The sequence below is a fragment of the Penicillium expansum genome (genome assembly GCF_000769745.1).
Source record: "Penicillium expansum strain MD-8 chromosome Unknown contig268, whole genome shotgun sequence".
Classification (NCBI taxonomy): domain Eukaryota; kingdom Fungi; phylum Ascomycota; class Eurotiomycetes; order Eurotiales; family Aspergillaceae; genus Penicillium; species Penicillium expansum.
The window spans coordinates 488634-508959 of NW_015971324.1; the positions used below are offsets into that span (position 1 = coordinate 488634).

At 47.4% G+C, this 20326-nt stretch overlaps 6 protein-coding genes across 6 annotated transcripts; 1 reads left to right on the plus strand and 5 right to left on the minus strand.

Moving 5' to 3' along the window:
- Positions 1-2355: 2355 nt before the first annotated feature.
- On the minus strand, positions 2356-3259 carry PEX2_078780 (uncharacterized protein; the record flags this gene model as incomplete). The annotated part of the gene is made up of 2 exons (XM_016745148.1): positions 2356-2839; positions 2895-3259. 2 exons carry the CDS (start codon positions 3257-3259, stop codon positions 2356-2358), a joined length of 849 nt encoding a protein of 282 aa, XP_016598066.1.
- Positions 3260-3882: 623 nt separating this feature from the next.
- PEX2_078790 (SH3 domain-containing protein) lies at positions 3883-6357 on the minus strand (the record flags this gene model as incomplete). Its single annotated transcript, XM_016745149.1, has 4 exons — positions 3883-5001; positions 5058-5863; positions 5919-6260; positions 6330-6357. The coding sequence occupies 4 exons, from the start codon at positions 6355-6357 to the stop codon at positions 3883-3885; spliced, it is 2295 nt and encodes a 764-aa protein (XP_016598067.1).
- A 1141-nt stretch (positions 6358-7498) lies between these two features.
- On the plus strand, positions 7499-9484 carry PEX2_078800 (serine/threonine-protein kinase; the record flags this gene model as incomplete). Its single annotated transcript, XM_016745150.1, has 1 exon — positions 7499-9484. One exon carries the CDS (start codon positions 7499-7501, stop codon positions 9482-9484), a length of 1986 nt encoding a protein of 661 aa, XP_016598068.1.
- A 1141-nt stretch (positions 9485-10625) lies between these two features.
- Positions 10626-11631, minus strand: PEX2_078810 (mitochondrial 54S ribosomal protein uL15m; the record flags this gene model as incomplete). The annotated part of the gene is made up of 2 exons (XM_016745151.1): positions 10626-11241; positions 11315-11631. 2 exons carry the CDS (start codon positions 11629-11631, stop codon positions 10626-10628), a joined length of 933 nt encoding a protein of 310 aa, XP_016598069.1.
- Positions 11632-12482: 851 nt separating this feature from the next.
- On the minus strand, positions 12483-14418 carry PEX2_078820 (uncharacterized protein; the record flags this gene model as incomplete). Its single annotated transcript, XM_016745152.1, has 3 exons — positions 12483-13579; positions 13645-13918; positions 13984-14418. The coding sequence occupies 3 exons, from the start codon at positions 14416-14418 to the stop codon at positions 12483-12485; spliced, it is 1806 nt and encodes a 601-aa protein (XP_016598070.1).
- Positions 14419-19752: 5334 nt separating this feature from the next.
- Positions 19753-19926, minus strand: PEX2_078830 (uncharacterized protein; the record flags this gene model as incomplete). The annotated part of the gene is made up of 1 exon (XM_016745153.1): positions 19753-19926. One exon carries the CDS (start codon positions 19924-19926, stop codon positions 19753-19755), a length of 174 nt encoding a protein of 57 aa, XP_016598071.1.
- Between the last annotated feature and the right edge of the window lie 400 nt (positions 19927-20326).

Sequence of the window (20326 nt, forward strand, 5' to 3'; positions counted from 1 at the left end):
TTTACATAGGATTTAAGGTACCAAGAACCTTTGCAAAAGGCAGAAAGAAGTGGAATTTCCTTCATTTTCCTCTATATCGATGATCTTTTCAACGAGGTGAAGCTTAAAAGAACACTGAGACTGGATACGAGACCCTTCATGGTAGTATTTTCTTTAAGAGAGATTCCGGATACTAGAATTGCAGCGTTTCCACGGTATAAACGACAAGATTGAGCATCTTAGAATGATCATGTTTCACGGGCGAGGGCCGGTATTGTGGTAGCTTGATAATTCCATAGACAATCTCCTACGAAAAAGTCCAGCTTCTTTAACGGCAAGATCCTAATTACATCGTTGCAACATGTAGCCAAACCTTAGCTAGGAAACGAACCAATTTACGTCCCGTGTGCTCCGTACCAGCGAAGCTACAACATGATTAAAGTCGATTTTCAGACTAATCCTTTTTGTCATGATCTGCATACATCACATGCTATCACATGAGTATAGTGGCGTTTCATTAATAGAGACGTTTATGGAGTACAAGTCACTTAATAAAGACAGTAGAGACATTCAAGGAAAAATTCACGCTTCGGAATTACCCGCAAGATATAGCGCCTAATATAGACTAGCGTGCCCTTTTTTTGCATCAAGGCAGAAGAATTTCAAGGTCCGCTCTATATTCTTGGCGCATACGAATATTTGGCTAATTCCTCCGGAGAATCCACGGACTAATTCTTCGTAAATTACTAAAAATATATGTTGTAGTATTGTGCCTAGGTATATACCGCCAGGCCTACTATAGAATCGCAGATCATTGATCTAAAATAACTAAATACTCAATGTTTGCTTAAGATAATATTTCTTGATACTAGGTAGATCCACTCAACCTTAAGAAGGTACTAATTTCAAAGTATAGTATACACTCTTTTTATCTCTCTAATTGCACTGACCTACCTGCTGTATATATACTCTCGAGGAGTATTTAATTTATACTTTATAAGAGCATTTAATTGATACTTTATAAGAGTATGCTTTTGTACCGCCTTTACATATATCTAAAAAGACCAGCTAAAAAGATCAGCTAAAAGATATCTTAAGGCCGTTAACCAGGCCGACTATTCTTGTAAAAAATAAAAGAGAAGTTGACTTTAGTATACAGATTGAAATTAATTACAAAGAAGGGTATGCTTCAAGAAGGCGGCGATGAAAGAGGTGGTGAGGTAGTATCCAATAGGAGAGTTATGAACCGGTGGCATACTTAGTCGCCCGTACTAGTGAAACTGAAAGGACAAGAGTCCTATAAAGTCTATACATCTTCAACTCTTCCAAGGTATACATTTATTGTATGCTGTATAGAAAATACGCTTAATGACTCCAGGGCTACGTTAATCTATTAATAATTTATATCCATCAACAACCTCTGTATGTGGAGTATGTGGAGTAAGACTGATAGATTACATACCTGAGTACTTCGTACTCCGTACAGAGTAGCGGACTTGGCATTTTGAGAAAGATAGTGCTTGCACTAGAATGAAGCAAGGATTTCTCATATTTACTTAGGCAGCTACATTTTAAAAACAAAAAGTGTTGCTATAAGGGCAAACTAGGGGCACGCCCCTGAGCATTGTCCAACGCATCCTACTGAGAGATCAGACCCTGTGAGTTCTGGCAAAGCTCTCGGGGGTACTCCGTACAACATAGGTACAACATACACACTAAGCCCTGGGCAGAGCCTCCAGGGCTGAACCTTGGAACCTTAGAACCTTCCATGGAAAGCTTCCAAGCATACAGGGAATTAATCATCACACGTGATTGTACAGACCTTGATCACGATACTAGATGGAAGACCTTAGCCGTACTCATAAGAGAGCAAGGAGCATGTACAGGTTATTATGTCAATTTCAGGAAATCTCCTACATAATGAACCAGGTGACTGCAAATCAAAGCTCTTGTCGCTTCCCGCTGACCAGTGAGCTTACGAGTTCGTGACCAGGAGGACTGGTACATGGGTTGATCACATGGGTATTTCGTTTGCAAGCCAATATGATCAAAGAATTATTCTCTCATTATGCATAATCATCGATTCGGTTTTCAGGAAGGTTTGAATTCATGTTGCACATGCTGAAATGGAGTCTTCGTGGGAGAGTACAGAAGGTGCTGATCAACCAGAGACTTCTCGAGCCAAGAAGAAAAAAAGAAAAGAAAAGAAAAGTATCAAGACAAGAATACTGTCTCTAGATAGATACCAAGTCCCGAGCAAAGGAAATCAAATAACCCATATTACATGGCATAAGGCTAAAATTGAAACACCATAAAGGAAAGAGTGGAAGAAAAGAAACCCTAGGCAAAAGAACACTGTCTGATGTCGAGATCTGCTCAGTATTCATCCTCATGGCGGTGCCTTGAGTAGCTGGTGTGACGAGAACTATGAGAGTGCCCGCTATGACCGCTATGACTACTGTCCCTCGAATGGCTGCGATGGCCATGGCCATGGCCATGGTGGTGGTGGTGATGGTGATGACGACGACGGCGATGATGATCATCGTGATCATGCTCATGTTCGCTATCATCGTCATTTTTCTTGTGATCCTTCACTTTGTCCTCCAGAAAGTTCCCGAGTAGAGCACCACCAATCGCACCCAGCAAGCCATGTTCCTTCTTATGACCGAGGTAATAGCCCGCCACGCCGCCAGCGAGCGAACCCCCAATCCCACGGTCCATACCCCGGTCAGTATCGGTGTCAGTATCGGAGCGCTGTTCGCCATTGCGTTGGGAATCCTCTGGCTCCGATACATGAACGGCGGGAGGGTGGGGACTACCTGAGGGTGTGTACCGTGGTTGGTCTGCTGGATGGTCATTGCTAGGGCTCTGTGTTAGTGCCCATTCTCACAGCTGGGTATGTATTGTCCACTCACTAGTATCCTGCGTTCTCGGGGATTTTGTCTTGCACATGTTCGTATCCTGTCGGAGTCACTGGCCCAAGGTAGTCTGGCTGCCCTGTCGGCGTATAGCTTCTCTCCATGGAGGATCCATATGGCTCGGGCGCGAGGTGATATGAACTTTGCTGTGGAGCATAGGTTTGGTTTGGGTTTGGAGTGGGCTCATAAGGCTCTGATCCGGGGTTGTATTGCTCTGATCCAGAGTTATGATATGTCTCTTGGTTCCCATATGGCTGCTGGTGGCCATATTCCGGGTACTGCGGCTGATCCTCTGGTGGGTAGTAGCCAACCCCGCTCGGCGCAGGCGTTGAGTGTGAGTAAGTGTTGTATGGATCTGCCATGGTGATGCGACAAATAAGTCAAAGAAAACCTGTCATATCAAGAACTCCTGGGGAACACGAAAAGGGTTTTATGTACCTATGTATGTCTTAAGACAGATGACTTGTGCGGCTGACCTGCCCGCACGCTTCCGGGATGCACCTGCTCTCCAATCAGACACTGATCACTTGCTTCTCTGCATACAGTGGAGGGGTGTGCCTTCTAATGGTTTGTTTATTTTTCTAGAAAAATATGTTCGGCAACTGATATTGGATTGAGATACGCCAGTTTAACCTTGGATGACAAGATGTGAAAGAAACAAAACTGAATATGGATGAGTCGGGGTATTCCGGTGAAAATCGAAGAAAAAGATGGAAAGCATGGTGTAAATAGAGCTGGCCGTTAGACGTTCAGGGTCACATCGCTCCCTAGAGCGATGGAAAAATGCAGAACAAGAATTTGCGCCAAGCAGTGGCATCAAGACACAATACGGAAAGGGAAAAAAAAAATCAAAGGTGAAAGGAAAGAATAAGGGCCAAAAGTGATGCGCCCAGCACATCCAAAAGCATCCTGGCCTTCATCACCATGCAAGGCGAACCGCCTATCAACACATGGGTTTGGTTTCAAAAGATTCATACACACTCGGTTACACTGGTGGACTTCGAATGCCACGAGTCGAGGTCGAGCTGTTAGCTCGCTGTGACATCCAGTTCACAAGCATATCGTCAAGCTGATTGTTCATCTCCTTGAGTCTCTTGCTTTCTTCCTTGAAGAGACGACCGGTGATGGGATGGTCAGGGCCAGCGGGAGGTACATTTGATTTGTCGTGGACAATTATAAACAAGTCGCGAATGTCGTTTTCTTCGTCCATGTATGATCGTAGACTGGAGTCGCTCCACGTCGGGGTATCCACAGAAAGGGTGTCGAACGAGGCGGGAGCAGTCGTGCTACCCTTGAGGTTATTGACGTCCTGTCCGGGGGACGATGGTGGAGACGGTGGCGAGAGAGAGCGTACTTCTCGATGAGAGACATTATTTGTTGAGCCGCGCGCGCTCACGGGGGAGTAAGCCTCCACGGGAGAAATATTGACAGGGGACTCCGACTCATCTCTAGCTACCAGCGGAGGAACGAATTTCTGGGGTGGAGATGTAACGGACGTGGATCTAGTTGTCGTGCGGCCTGTATCATTGGGTTCTCTCCATTGAGCTTCACTGGATGGTCGATCAACAGGCGACTCCAGGGAGTCGATAGATTCGAGCGGATTAGCAAAGGGGTCCTTGGAAGCACTCGATTGGCTAATAGGCGATTGTAACACAATTTCGCAGTCTTCGTAGCTGCTTTCTCGTTCTTCTTGCAGTGGCACCTGTCGAATGCTCTTGTTGCCCTGACTCTGGTTTATGGCCTCGTTGGCCCTAGCAAACTCGGCCATCGTAGGGTCAAGGACTGGATCAACCTTCATGATTCCTGGGGGCTGCTTGTGTAGCTTGTTGTTCGAGGCTTTCTGGGGCTTGGATGGCCGCTGTTGTTCGGGGGACACAGACTTTGACGAGATTGAGTCCATCGAGGTCTTGGGCTGGGGTGATGTGCGGAATCCTGAATCTGCAGAAGACCTCTCTGGGTCGTCAATGTCATCTTTACTCTTCTTGCGCTTGAATAGCCCGCTGAGCATCCCAGGTTTCTTTTCTTTTCGCTTCTTCTCCTCTTTCTCTTTGATTTTGTCCTGTGAGTTAGAGCCCTTTTCAATGGACTCAAAGCTTCCACGAGGCTTTACCAAAACGTCAGCTAACTAATCTTTGGATAAACACACGGTGGGAAACATACCTCTTTCCACTCAGCCAAGGTGTTTGTGCTGTTTTCATCGCGAATATCGCGCAGGAGATTTGGTGTGAGGGAAATCTTCTTAGGCTCGGCTGTGTCGTCTTTGAAGAAGGAATCGGTGTTCCGTACAGTGCCATTTCTGGATCTACTGACGGTGGGTTCTGCTTCGTAAAAGTGAGTTCCAAATACGACCCGAGAGCAGTTGAATTGAGTGTGTTTACCTTCGGCCTCAAAGAACTCTTCACTAGACGGGCGTCGATCAGAACTTGAACGCTGCAAATCTTGTTTCTCTGAACCGTTGCCATCGGCATGCTCTGTGGAGCCTTCTTTCTGGGATTTGGGCCTAAGAGGTTCCACAACAATATCTTCAGCTTGCTCTTGCACATCTTCCTCTTCTCCGTCCTCGTCATCGTTGAAAAAGTCGCCGTGTTCGGAATCCTCGTCCGTTGAGTAGTCGACGTCGGAGGCGTCGATGTACGTTGGCGGCCCGAAGTTGACGGTCTTCGCATTCCGACGGCGCATGGCCTTCTTCAGGGGATTCTTCGACTTTTCGTTATTGTCACCCAACATGGTCGCAGACAGATCCACGTTTCTGTGTTTATTCAATCTGGCAAGCCTTTCGGTTGGCGTTTCGATGTGTTCTGCAGGGAGGTAACCAATGCTGCCATCCTTCACCACGCGCACAAGCCACCAGTAGCTGTTGCTGTCATCAAGAAGAACCATAGTATCACCCTTTGCGGCATTTGCTTGCCCATCGACCGTTGCGACAAAGTTATGAAGCGCATATACAAACTCAAAATCGATATCCTCTGTATAACATCAGCCAATGCCCGGGTAATGCCTATAATTCCCGAGAGTCCGTACCGTCATCGATAGAGGGCGAACTGGAGATTTTGTCCATCATGTCATCGTCCATCATATCGTCGCTTTCACCGTCTGCCAGGTCGCCATCTTCATGGTCGTAGTGATTTTCATCCTCATCGTCTTCCTCATCATCTGGTTCTCGATACACCTCCTTGTCGCCGCGGTAATCGTTATTTTTGTCTGGTCCGCCCTTTGTCTCCGCCTGCGAATCTTGTTCAGCATGGCGAATAGAGAGTTCTTGATGGGGAGCAGGCCGGCCGCTCCCAAGAGGATCTGGATGTTCGGGTTGTTTTGTGTGATCTTTGGCGGAAGGGGTATCGTGATCTTGGAGGTCCAAGGTGTCTAGAGGTGGCGGTCAACACCTTCAACTTCAAGCCAATTGCCCTCGCGCCCCAGAAGCATTTGACTTACCAGCTCGGATCATCTGAGGCCTAGTCATGTTGCAGGGTAAATGAGTGTGTTATCGAGAGCAATGGGATTGAAACAATTCGTGAGCGCAAGGAGTGACTAGCGATTCAGGAATATGGAAGTTAGAAGACAAGCGCAGGACGAAAGCAATGCGCGAGCCTCCAAATTTCCTGTATCAAGATAGAAACACGAATACTAGACAGTAAAACAAACTCGACTGAGAGTCACGGGCACTTGGTGAATTGATTTGAATGAGAGACAGCGCCTTGAATGAGAATGGTGGGGGCTGGTCTGCACTTCGGTCCAGCACGGAGGTCGACACAAGGAGAAAGAAATTACTGCCAGAGCGACAATGAGAAAAAGAGAACAAGAATTAGAAAAAAAAAAAAGGAATAAGGAGATGTCTGCCGAGGCGACGTCGAGTCTGAATAGTTAGTAACTCCTTTCACATCTCCAAAAGCCAAAAGGAGGTATTCCCAAACAAGCGCCCCTTGCGCGCGGTTAAAACTATGGCTTGACCCCTGAACCCATATGCGGGCACGCAATAATGGCCGACTAGCTAGAGCTTCTGTGTTTGTAGTGGCCTTTGTATGTCTACTATGTTATTATAAATGTATTGGGATTTTTCTAGGCAGCTAAGTTATAAATAATATCTCTTTTGGCACTCTATACAGACTACACGATACTGTGGAGAAACAATCAAAGTGATACATACATATGTAATGTATTAATTACCCAATGGGCCCCTATTTCTCACTGTATGACCATATGGGGAAATTAGGGCCAGGGCTGCCCTTTAGTCATGTGATTCGGTATTCTCGTCATCATCCGGGTTTCCCCGGTTTTTCTTCCCCTCTCAGTACCGAACTACTTGACCAATACCTCACTTTCTATTCATCTCTGACTACCTTTGTTGGTACCCACCGTGTTTCATCTCGACTGTCCCTTTCAATCTTCAAGTTCAACCCCTTCTCAATTACGAGTTCCTTTACTTTCACCATATCAAACGTTCTGTCCCCACTTTTGACGCTATCACCCCCACAATTATAACATCTTCAACAGCCATCGGGAAGCATATCGAACAAAGCCAAGCAGAGGGTTATATAACCCTACTGCAAGCCTATCACGGGCTGACAATACAACAATTTCCACCACGTGTTCCTCGTTAGGGCATGGCACATAGCGAGAGGGCCGGATTGGCAAGTGGGTTGGCAGGTTTAAGGATTGAAACGAAGTTTCATGAGCGGAATAAGCATAAATGGGCGAATGAAAATTCTGGGAGGAAAGCGACAACAGTGGGCGATGGTATCGAGAGCGATCACACCAATCAATCTCATGATTATGCGCGTCGCCACGATACTGATGAAGACCGCAGTTTGATAAGTGATCTACACTCAGCGACCCCTCCTATCTCCGTCCCTCGACACGATGAGCAGCATCACCCAGACGATGCCGACAACTTCCCGCACAAGCCCGATGACGTGCAGGGGTCCCCTCTCGACAACTACGACAGCTATCTACACACCCGTCGACCTTCGATCTCTTTCAACCCGAAGGTCTCTGTGGACTCAGGTAACCAAATCTCACTGGAAGAGCCACTGTCGATGGGAGATGTGAAGAACCGTCCACCGCAAAGATTTGAGTCTCGTAGCTCTGGACTCCGAAATGCTCTTTCACAAGATGATGAGCATGTCGAACGGAACGAGTCCCCGAGCTGGAGTCCCAAACGATCTCTGGATCGGAGTCTCCCGACCGGGGAATCCCGAGCCCGGCCCTTTACGAGATTTGAGAATGGCTCGACCGCGGGCTCAGAGCTCGATCGTCCGACATCCCTGACATCGCAGTCGACGGTATCTCCGGTCACGGACGAGGTACGAACCCCTCCTGATTATTCCAGTCACACTTTGCTGTCGCCATTTTGCGTACCATCCCCAACTCAATCCTTTGCATCACCTGAAGACCGCAGCAGCTCTTGGTCTGGAGGGATCGCAACACCTTTTGGAAGCAAACGCAGCTCTACCCTCGATCGCAGCAGCAGTCTTCGGAACCCCACCCGACACAGTTCTCGACGATCGACCAACTCGAGTGGCAAGTCGCCCGCCAGTATGTTTCTTTCCATGTGGAACAACGTTGAAGAGCCTGCTCCCCAGCCTGATGACGAAGGCCAGATGGTTGGAGATGACTATGTTCTCGGAAAGCAAATTGGCTTTGGGGGTTTCAGTGTGGTTAAAGAGGCGTACAAGGCCGAAAGACACGGTGAAACCAAAAGACTTGCCGTGAAGATCGTAAAAAAGCAGATTACAGGGCGAAGCGAACATGAAAACGACGAAGTGCAAGCCGAGTTTGACCACGAAGTGCGAGTCTGGCGGTACCTCAGCCACCCGCATGTATTAACGCTCGATGCCGTGTACGAAACAGAGTACGCCACGTTTTGCTTCACCAAGCTTGCTATTGGTGGCACTCTCTTCGACCTAGTCCGGCAAAATCGGTCCGGTCTAGATACGCAATCAGCAAAGAAATATGTATACCAATTAGCCTGTGCGATCCGTTACCTGCACGAAGATGCCCGCGTGGTTCACCGAGACATCAAGCTAGAGAACTGCTTGCTTGATCCTATTGAGTCTGCTGACGGCACGACGTCTTCGAACTTGGTACTGTGTGATTTCGGAATGGCAGAATGGATGTCCATTGACAACGGTGGCGACTCTCCCGATCCCTACGAGGATGCTGCTGACCGGCCCCCGCCTCAGCAAATGGGCCCTGCAGGATCCAGTACCAGCGTTGCGGGTAGCCTAGAATACGCATCGCCTGAACTGCTTCAATCAGTAGCCGGTGTCGTTCACCCTTCCGTTGACATCTGGGCCTTTGGCGTTATCGTTTATACCATCATCGTCGGCTCACGGCCTTTCCAAGACTCTTTCGCTCCTCGCATCCAAGCAAATATTCTCAGCGGCACCTGGAATTCCAATGCCGTATTTGGTGATACTATGGACGGCCACCTTCGCCAAGATCGCCAGTGTGCTCTCGACCTGATCCGCGGGTGCCTCGAGATGGACCCCAACAGGCGTTTGACTATCCGTGGTATCCTAGCTTCGTCCTGGCTACGAGAGGTTCATGAGACAGATGAACCTTCGCCCGACGCTGTATGGAGACTATGAGCTTTGCTCGTCTTTTCTTCTTCCATTCAATGATTAGGAATCACATATCCTGCCTTTACACTTGGACTCCAAGGCAGATGAGATTGTTTCAACATTTTAACGTCCTACGATGTGATGGCTCTCTTTCCCGGCGCTGAAAAATCAACAAGCGCCGATGCTTTGGGGAGCCTTTAAAATCACTATGATACCCCTCCGTTTTGCTTTACTTTACCTTATTGATTTTTTGCTCTGCTGTGGCTCAAGACTGCCAGCATGTGCCTTTTCTTTTTGTGTTTTACCACAATCTATTCTCGATATTCCCCTCGCAGCGCATTCCTGATTCTTGCTTTTTCATTTTGGGTTTGGTTTGGTTCTGGCTTAGGCTTTGGTATCACGAGACGGACGATTATGACTTACTCTTATAGCAGACGTGGCGTTTCATCTTTTTATTGCCATTTGGTCGCGTTGCATGAGCATTCATCGCTTCAGTTTTTTGCTTTGTGTGTCAACTTAGCTTGGTCATTTGCTTCTACTAGTGTACTTTTATATCTACGGATCTTTGATTCCTCTACTCTGATCTCGCTTTGTCTTCTCTACTCAATTTGATGAGATATCTGTCCAGGTAGCTGGCCTCTTTTTTAGTACAAATTAAGCTATGCCCATGTGTATTCCATTGCAATTCGCAAGAATAATCGCCCGCTCATGCGGCCTCTTATCCTTGACGACCTGGGACTTTGGTAATCTGATATATCATCTAGCTCAATGTGATACTAGCGACATCTTATTCAAGACAACATTCTGATATTGTCTTTGAATGTACTTTTCATAAGTTTCTTTCATTCTTAGTGTTTTAGTTACCCTGTAGAAGAATCCTGGTTGATATATAGAATTCCTAACAACTTCTCCATGTCAAACCAGGGATATATTCAATGAATACGTAAACTTCGAGGTGGTTATAGGTCATTTGGTAGAATGAAAGATCTTTAGGGTCATAGAACAGAAGAAAAAGGCCGAGAAGCATCTAATTGAAAAGCCTAACATATCCAACAGAACATATTTATACATATACAGCAGACCAGTCTAAACCAGCCCTAAAAGAACAGTGCCAAACAGACGAACAACAGGAGATCAAGTATGAGATGCTCCCCAAACCCTCTCAAGCCTACCAAAGCCTGTTCTCGGGCAGAACCTTCTCCTTCTTAACACCAGCAGTAGACTTCCTCTCCTCGGAAGAGCGGAAGAACAAACTAGGTCCCTCAAGGGGCTTAAGCAGATGTGCAAGGTATCCCCGGTGCGCAGGATCACGGTAGTACTCAATATCCTTACGTTTCGTGGGATCCGGCAGCCGGAACTTCAATTGCCGGTTGTTGACCACAGTACTCCACTTCATCCATGCCGCCGTAGGTCGAACGCCAGCGAGTTTGTAGAGCTGCTCGGATCCACTTTCGCGCGCCCACGCAGTGGACAGGAAGCTATGTGTCTCGCCATCCAGGATACGACGGATCGATGGCCGCGTGTAGTAGCGGGTAGTCACTGAGCCGCCGGCGCCTTCGATGGCGGTGATGGCGGAGGCGGAGACGCGCGAGGCAACGACGTGAATTGGCTGTTTCAGGGTTTCGGCGCCGTCGCCGAGGATCTTGAGGCCGTCGATGGGTCGGCTGATGCACCCGCTCTTGTAGAGCTCTTTCATTGTGATCGGGAGTTTGGGGTTGATGCGGCCTTGGTCGATCCAGTATTGGAGTCGGTCGAGGTTGACGGTTGCCATGTCGACAGAGAAGCTGGATCCGAAGAAAAGGATTGATTAGAGAGGTGATTTTGGGAATTAGGGGGGTTTTCACGAGGTCCACTTACATGTTGACGCCGCCGCGCTCGCCGTGCACGATGATATCCTTTGTCTGACCGCCATTGAAGCCTGCTGGGACTTTGCCGTGCTGGCCTTGACCCTTGTGGCCACGACCCGAGGTCTTACCCTTGCCTGAGGCGGGACCACGGCCTCGACGGATGCGCTTGTTGTAGGCAGTCGGGTTGTCGGAGAGGGAGGCTAGGATGGAAGTGTTGCGGGTTTGCTGGGATTGTGGGAGGAGGAAGGCGAGTGGGGAAGCCTGTTGGAAGGACCGGGCAGAAAATTGTGCCAGCTGCGTAGGCAGCCCCATCAGCCGGGGAGACATGGTGTGTGATTGTGGTTATGGACTGTCTGGTGTTGGATTCGCTGGTTTGGTAGTGAGTTTCGAGATCTCTGTCGGGACGGATTATGTTTGATCCGACTCCGGAATGGCCCTAACTACTCCGTACTCCGTACAGCATGCTACACAGTACTTCGTACAGAGGTTGACCTAGACACTGGGGACTGTGTTGCTCATTCGAATTATTTCTTTAACGATATAAGCCATTTTGATGGATGACTCAAACATGTGTTTGTTATATCCCATTTCTAATACATTTATCGGTGTGGATTCAAGCAGTCAGGTAACTGGGTCACTGTATATCTTCAACTCGAGCCCTTTACTATGTATGTATGTAGCTACCTCCACTACAACATCAAGTAATATTATACATTGAAAACATCGGACGTTTCGAGAGAATAAAAAAATTACCATTTGGTAAATCTAGATTCATATGCTGCTGAGCTAAAGCTAAGTCTGCTGAAGTAAAACGCCGTATGTATGCAAAATGCGATAGGGGCAGTACAATGCCGATGTGCTTTGAAGCACACTCGACGGAGATGGGCGAAATTAAAGTCAATAAGAACGCCGTAGATGCCATCCCCGAGGTTAATCTCGTCTGCAGGGAGGCGAAACCCGATTTCCTTCTAAAATGGAGCGCCGAAGATATGCCAGATAAAATCGTGAAAAAAAAAAAAAAGAAGTCTGTGCAGTCGAAATAGGAAGACAAGCAAGAGAAGGGGATAGTAAGGTGTACAATGAATGAGATGATTTTTTTCTCTCGTGTGACGGGTCGTGGCGCGGTGAAGTCATAAACTCAGGAGATGAGAGTGGTAAGAACAGGGGTACAGAATGCGTCAACTAGAGTAACCGGTAGGTGGGTAGATAGGGTGCAGGTAAGGGGCTTGATTCCAGGCATCAGGTTGGATGTAGGGCAGCAGGCCGGTCTTGCGAGACGTATTACCCTTTCCAAGCGACTGGTAGTGCATATGATCAAACGGAACATTGCGCTGCTGCTGCAGAGAGCTTGACGGGGGTGGAATCAACAGGGTGTTGACGGAACGCACTGGCCGGTAAGGTGAATTGCGGTTGGCGAGGAAGAAGGAAGGAGAGAGGTGAGTCTGCGGAGTGTGGACGGAATAGGCTGAACCAGCCGGCGAGACGGTAGCAGAAGACACACCAAACGGGCTTTGGTGGTGCCGGCCTAGTTCTGGCAATGAAGGGGTGGTGTACATGCTAGATGGCATCGGGGGCACGGAGAGAGGAGGCATCTGTTGCCAATTCGCCGGTCGATTGTAGATAGGAGGCATAATAGCGGGAAGGTGGGAAGGTGCTGTGGGAGGAAGCGTCTGGGGCGCGGGATAAGAAGTCGGAAGTGGAGGCGGAAGACGAGAAACGTTCATCGGTGCCACTGGGGCAGGGGTGGGAGTCAAGACGGGTGGCAGGGTGGGCATCGCATTCATGGCAGTCACCGGGACCGTCATCGAAGGAGCAGATGTGGCGGAAGAAAGCGCAAGCCGTTTGGTCGGATGAAGCTCATCATTCTCATCGCGGCTTCGTTTCCGAGAGCCCCCCAGCGCAGCCTCGCCGCCTAGGTGTTGTGGTGGCAGTGAGTATGGCAATCCATTAGGTGGCATATACCAATTGGGCGGCGGCTGGGATCGGAAAGCATCGGTGCTAGGCGACGGCAACTTGGCCGATGGCGACTGCGACTGCACGCGGGGAGGCGAGACACGGAGCATGGCGGCTGATTCGACGGGTAGCATCGAGGCCTGGTTAAAGTAGTCCCCGAAGAGTCCTAGCTTGGTGTGCCACCGGGACCATTCGGTCTCAGAGGAGAACAGATCATAGCGAATGTTGCTCAAAAACTCGACCTCCATGATGTGAATCTCGTGCACCGCAATACCCGATACCTCAGCCCACGTCTTATTGGTGTAAGTGTTATCGTCGAGGTCTGTGGATGAGTCAGCTATTTTTTCCAATTAAAGTCAAGGCGGTGAGCCCGATAAGAATACTCACATTTATTGCCGAGCATCAACGCAACCGTCATCAACCGGAACTCGCTGCCTTTCTTACCCTTGACCCCAGAATTGAACTTCTTCAAGCGGTAGATAAATAGAAGGGCAAGTAGAATGACGTTTTGGCTGACTTGGGTAGTGGAGAGAATCGTGGCAACCCATTTCTGAAATCCGACGGTGGGTACGGCCTCAGCGACCAGGGAAGGAACGGGATGTTGGCGGTCTTCGATGGCTTGCAGTTTCGAGGTCTTTTCGAACCAGAACAGACAAGTCATCTAAAACGGAACAGAAACGTTAGTTCAAGTCATGAAATCACTTCTGTAGACCCGGGAATTCTCACCTGAGCTGCAAACTCAGCCAGACTGCCCTTGCTGTTGTTGATAGATGAAGGAATGCGGAGCTGCGACCCAGTGCCACCAGTTGACTTCTTCTGAGCAGTTGGTTCCGTTGCGCAGTCTTCTTTAGCCGCGGCGTGGCTTTGTGGTTTCATGGCCATCATGGATGAGGAAATGGAATCGAACTGGGGGCGCGAATGGCTATAGAGGTGAGATGGCACCCCGTTTGGTTTCCCCCCATATGCGATCGGCGGCATGGCATTGTATGTGAGGCCTGTCATATCGTGCGGAGGGGTGGGTAGACCGTTCCGAATGGGAACAGTCCGAGAGGATCCCGAGGTTTGGCTCTCAAGGGCCTTCAACGGGTGATCCTCAGTCAGGTCGATGGTTGGAACTCCCAGTGTCGAAAAGGAGGAATGGAAGTCCACAGTGGAAGACATAGGGAAAGAGTGAGTGATGAACAGAGAGGTCGACACATGGAGTTTTATTTCTTTTTTTTTTTTTGATCAAAGCAAATAAAGGCGTCGGCGGAGAGAACCGAGGAGTTTCAGTGACCCATGTTCTTAGTTCTTAAAAGGTGAGAATAGAGCCAAGCAATAGACAATAAATGATGAATTGCTCAATTGGAATGCAATCAAGGAGAACAGGGCGAACAGAGATACTTCAAAGTGAGGGAAAAGTGAATATAGACCTTTGACAGGGAGTTTGAATGATGTATATAGAGTAGCCACGATAGGCCCATATAAGGAAAGTAGTGATAAACCAGAGAGATCCGGCTGCTCCACTCAGAGATGAGGAAAGAAAAAAAAATACAGGAAAATGCAAAAAATAATCGAAAATAATCACAAAAATAAAATAATAAATTTGTAGTCAAGGCATCATCTCCATTAACCAAGTCCACAGACCCCATCCGGAGAAAGCGATAGTGGCCATACACAGAGTTTGACCCGGACGCAGGTCCAGGTTGATCCTCCTTTCTGGGCTCGTTTGGGTTCCGGGTTTGGTCAATCTAGATTTGGAAAATAATAATCCAAATTATATCCAATAGGGTAACAGGGTAACAAGGCAATAAAAGTAACAAGGTAACGAAGGTAACAAAATAATCAAGTGAAAATACCGGTTGATGTCAGAGCCACGGGGTGGTCAACAAGTGGATGTAACTAAAAAGGGTAGGTCACAGAATGTTTACCTGGTCCCGGCCTCACATTTGCAGTAAAATGACCAAAGTTGACTGAGCGTGGGACTAGTGAAAGCAAAAAAAAAAAAAAAAAAAAANCCCAAATCAAGTTGGGAATCAAGTTGAAATCAAAAGAGAGAAGGGAGGTTCAATCCTGAGACCCATATCAGATCCAATAATAAGTCGGGTTTAGCGTTAATAAATTACCAAACCGTGTTATGCGAGGTGAAGGGCTGTGAGGGTGCGCAAGCATGTAGGTACGCCTCCGTCCTGCAAAGAGAAAAGGGCTAAAGGGGGGGGGTTGCCGGGAAGCGCGGGGCCTAGGGAGGTTTGAGCACGGTGGCTGGGTAGTTGGATGTACATAGTACGGAGTACGGAGTACTGTGGGAAGGCAAAGGAATGAACCAAAAAAAAAGAAACCAATAATAAGAGAATGGAAGATCAATTACTTGGTTGAGGACAGAGACCAAGAGACCAAAGAGAGAGAAGATCGGGAGTCTCGGTAAGAATGGTGCATTCTTATGTAAGAAGGCAAAAATTACTAATAATCTGACCAATCAAATAGGACAATTTTATAAAATACACGTATAATACAGTATACCACAGTACCAAGAATGGTCCACTAAAAAGTCTCAGACCAAATTTCCCTTTTCTCATTTCTCTTTTCTTTTTCTTTTCTTTTTCTTTTTTTTGCTAATTTATCCCGTGTACGACCGGACCACGGTCCATGGGCTTTCATACTTTCATCTGCTTGCTTCCAGTTCTATCACACCTGTGCTCGCGTACTCCCCGACTTCTTACTATCAGCCATTGGTTCATTCCCATATTATGGGTTTATGGACGGGTTCGGAGATAACTAATAACTAATTATTTGGACATGTTCGTGTCTTTTCGTGTTCTAAAGTCTTGGGCTCATCCCGCGTCTCCCCTGCAGCCCACTGTTCCGGACGACTTTCCTGTTTATGATTCAGGGGGAATTCATCATAATTACAGGATACTATCCCAGTGATGGACCAATTTGATAGTTCAGGAGCCTCGGGGGAGGGCCGGAATCCCGTTGTCTGATTCGTCCGGCTCTTATGCACTGGACTTCCCCAAGGTATTTTTTACTACTCCGTACTCCGTACCTCCCACAGGTTGGTCACCACATACCTACGAAGTACTTGGTACTCTGTACTTTACTACAAACTACGAAGTACTAATGGTACCTCTGTCGGTATTTATGTGCCGTCTAAACCCTGCGTTAAGCCGAGCCTGGAGTGGCATATACCGGGACTGTTGCCCCCAGTGGGAACAATTGGCTGTTTCACTCAAAACACTGTTTGACCTATCTATACTTTGTAGACGTGACAACCCTCACGTAAGGTGGCATGTAGTTGCACCTATGAACTTGTGATCTAGTGCAGTAGGCTAGAAAAGCCGAAAGGGTGCAACGGGCCCAGATCGGCTGGTGGAATTGGAATCCATCGGCCACTCGTGGCGTCCCAACGGTCATCCCTTCGAGAAAAAGCCGAGATGATTGTGCCCAGAAATGTGAAATGTGAAATGTGCTCACTCGCAAATTATTACGGAGTATTGACATCCTGGTACCATGACATGGAAGTAGTCTAGTCTGTCTACTTAGGTACAAAGTGGGTGTGGTCTCTTTCACAGTAAGCACGCACGGAGCACACATCCATTTAGTAGACTCCAGATGTCTCCCCCTAGACGCATGCAAAAGGCATACAACATACGAAGTATTGAACCACTTGAATCTCAAGAAACCTTCATCCCCGAAAGATCATCGGGTGGACACCAAAGACACTTGGGTTTATCACACCACCAGTTCACATCCGAAACCAGGCAACTTGGGTAACCTCCAAACTTCCCTAGGGACGATCCAAGTGTGCTATTTTGGTGGCAAACCCACGGTCAAGCTGAGAACCAGGTGTTGGGTTAGCAAATCGTGGACCTTCATTAACGATCGGGCGAAATTTAATAAAAGAAATTGCTCTCTCTCTCTCTCTCCACTTTCTTTGGTTTCTGAGCCACCGCCACGGAAGATGTTTCGTTTCTAGAACCCCAGACAGAGAAGGTGGATTTGAACAAGGAAAAGTCCACTGTGTCATAGTGCTCCATCTTGTTAGACGATCCATGCTGTTGTCGATGGTTTCAATTTTTATTCTTTTTTCAATTTTCTTTTTTTCTTTTTTTTTTTCAAAGTCGCTTTGGGCTAAAAGAGACTCATGATTGGTGACTTACTAGAGTGACCCCCGTCTTTTACTATTTTGGGCCAAGGGTGTGTTCACTCGTCACAGTCATACAAAGACAAAAAGAGAAGCCTTGGGAGTCACCTTCAAAGGTTGGGAGGTGTTTGACTCGGAGCTTTGCCCTTTTGTTTCCCCCTTGATCTACATTCGCTTCGTCTTCTCTTCTCTTTGGTGGGTCGGAAATAGAAAAAAAAGGAGTCTTCTGAAATGGATAGTCTTTACATTGCCATCCCGGTTGCGGCACTGTGCACAATTCCCGACAGCTCCACAACTTACCTATCGCCTTTGGCGGGTGAGATTCCTCGGCACAGTACTACCTGCAAAGTTCACCTGGGCACAATCAGGCTATTCCTGACCATTTTTGTCTCTAATTATTGTATGGAGTACAGGAAGAGTGGAAACAAAAAAAGATATATATTAATTTGCTTTTTTTTTATGAAAAAAAAAAGACCTCGCTTGGAAAGGATCAGGTCTGGAAGCTATCATCCCTTGTGTTATAGCCAGGATCCCACCGATGGTCACGCTCAGATAGGTTGTACCTTCGACCATTGGCGCATGCAGTTGACTGCGACCGCTATGATCGTGATATTCCCGCAAAGTCATAAATTCGAAGGTGCATCGTCTACTGACATATGTGTGTCGACTCGATGCACGCGGAACCTCATCCTATCATGGAAAGAAATTATCAGAGCTCACATCTTTGACCTTGTATCTGAAGTACCTCCATCATGTACCAACCCTACTATGCACAGTCACGGGGCACTTGGGAACACCTCCGCAGCACTGTACGCACTTTGCGTAGAACCACACTTCAATTTTGCCTCTTGATTGGGACTAAATATCCAAAGTTTCCGCTACACACCTTGGGTTGCGGGTAGTATGCTCCGTACGAGAAACCCACGAAATCTGGAATCTAACCCTGGTTAATAATGGTTGGGGTACCCAGGTGGCTGATCTAAGTTAGCAAAGCTGAAGTCAATCACTGACTGATGTTGTATTTGCTCCTATACCTAGGGATTGTACGGAGTACATTCTCTACCCTATATAGAGTAGCTTCTTCTATAGTATAATGGTAAAACTAACAGATGTCCCGCTTACTCCGTACTCAGTCTCAACTACCATATATTTTTTGTGGCTCTCAATATTAATTACACGTTATACTAACACCTTCATTCATTACACGGCGGGGCTTGGGTTCCGGTACTAGCCCTCTGCGCCCGGCATCTACTTCCTCTGGAATTTTAAATTGCTTGGAATATTGTGACATTTGAATTTCGGTATTTTTTCCCCTTCGTTTTGATTCCTTTCAGGTAACATATATTATGCGTCAGTTGCAAGGCCCAAAAAAAAGAGCAGTCTACACTTGCGAACACACTCAGGATCTCAATGCCGTGTTCAACCACCTTGCTGTGCCTCTTACCCAGCACGGCTCCTTGCATGTTCTCATCCTTGCGGGTCTCTACAAAGTACTAAGGGCAACGTAAATATTATGAACATTGTAGAAACCCTAGTCATTTCCTCGATATCACATAACATCACACGTAGTATTGTGGTTTCGCTATCGGGGCATGCACTATCTGGGATTTTCTCCGCGCAACCTTGTAATACACAGGTTACAATTATCTACTCCGTACGGAGTCTATCATTGCGGATTATCTGTGATTTGATGCGCCCGAGGCTATATATTCTGTTTTCAATTTCAATAGCATAAGGCTGCTGCAATTAATCTTCTCTTCCTGGCGTCATTCGATCCACTCCCGGGATGAAGGAGACGGCATGCAAACATACCTAAAGGGGGATAGCCGCTTTGGTCGAAGAGGGATACTTTCTTTAAGCCTGAGAGTAATTTTCATTCGACCCCAACACCCAGGAAGTTAGTGAAATTAAATTGGAGACTCGAAATTGCAGATCCGGTCCTTTGGGTGTCAATTACAGTGTCAATTACATCGTATAGATTGTCAGTAAATGTTAATTTTACTTACGGAGTAGATAGTTTCTCTATGACGTCGGAGTCCGGAGTACAACGTTCTATACGGAGTATATTGTATGTGATATACAACATACCCTGAAGTTGTTGGGTGAGACTGCTTGGCACCCAGATCCATGGATATTTCTAGTGCTGCAGTCTCACAATGATCAGATCCATTTTATCCAACTGCACGCCACCTACTCCGTATAGGGTGGCCCTCTCTCTTTAGTCTCTCTTTAGTCTCTCCCAAGCAGTCATCGACAGATTGCAGCAACCTGACCTTTACCTCGACCCTCGGAGGTGCATACTTCATCAAGGGCAAATGCAAATGGGCTCGGGCACACAGGACCGTGTGACAGAACGGGGTCATCTCAAGCCATCAGTTGACGTCTTTGAGGCTGATCTCTGGTTCCAGACTTTGTGCTTCAGCCCCCAGCGTAGAGGGGTCAAAAGGCAGAGGTACTCCGTAGAGGGGGTGGATGAGCCCACACAACCCACATGCTCGAAAGGTTTCAAAGACAGAGCAGGGCGAGGGGCAATAATCAGCTAGCATTATGTATTATTATTTTTTAGCTTTTTGACTTTTTGCTTAACAAGGACTTATCTCGGAATTTGTCTGGATTGTGTAAAGCGCCCCGAGCACATCACAAAGCAAAGCGCAAAGCGGTGGTTTCAGGCTCTAGCGCTGGCGCTGAGACTAACAGGGTCTTGAATCTTGACTTTTTGGAAGTACATCAAAGACTGTTTGCTCCCATCATTTGACTTCGGCAAATTCGATAATCTACCGCGCGTTGACTCAATGGAGCCTTGCTCGGGGTAATCGATACTCTTTTTGCCCCCCGCTCGGTGGCTTATGAGTGATCAACGATCAATGAGGTTTTGACGGTGTAGAAACTGAAATCTGTTGTCTATTCCAGCTGAGGGTACTTGCATATGCTCTGCTATTGTCTACA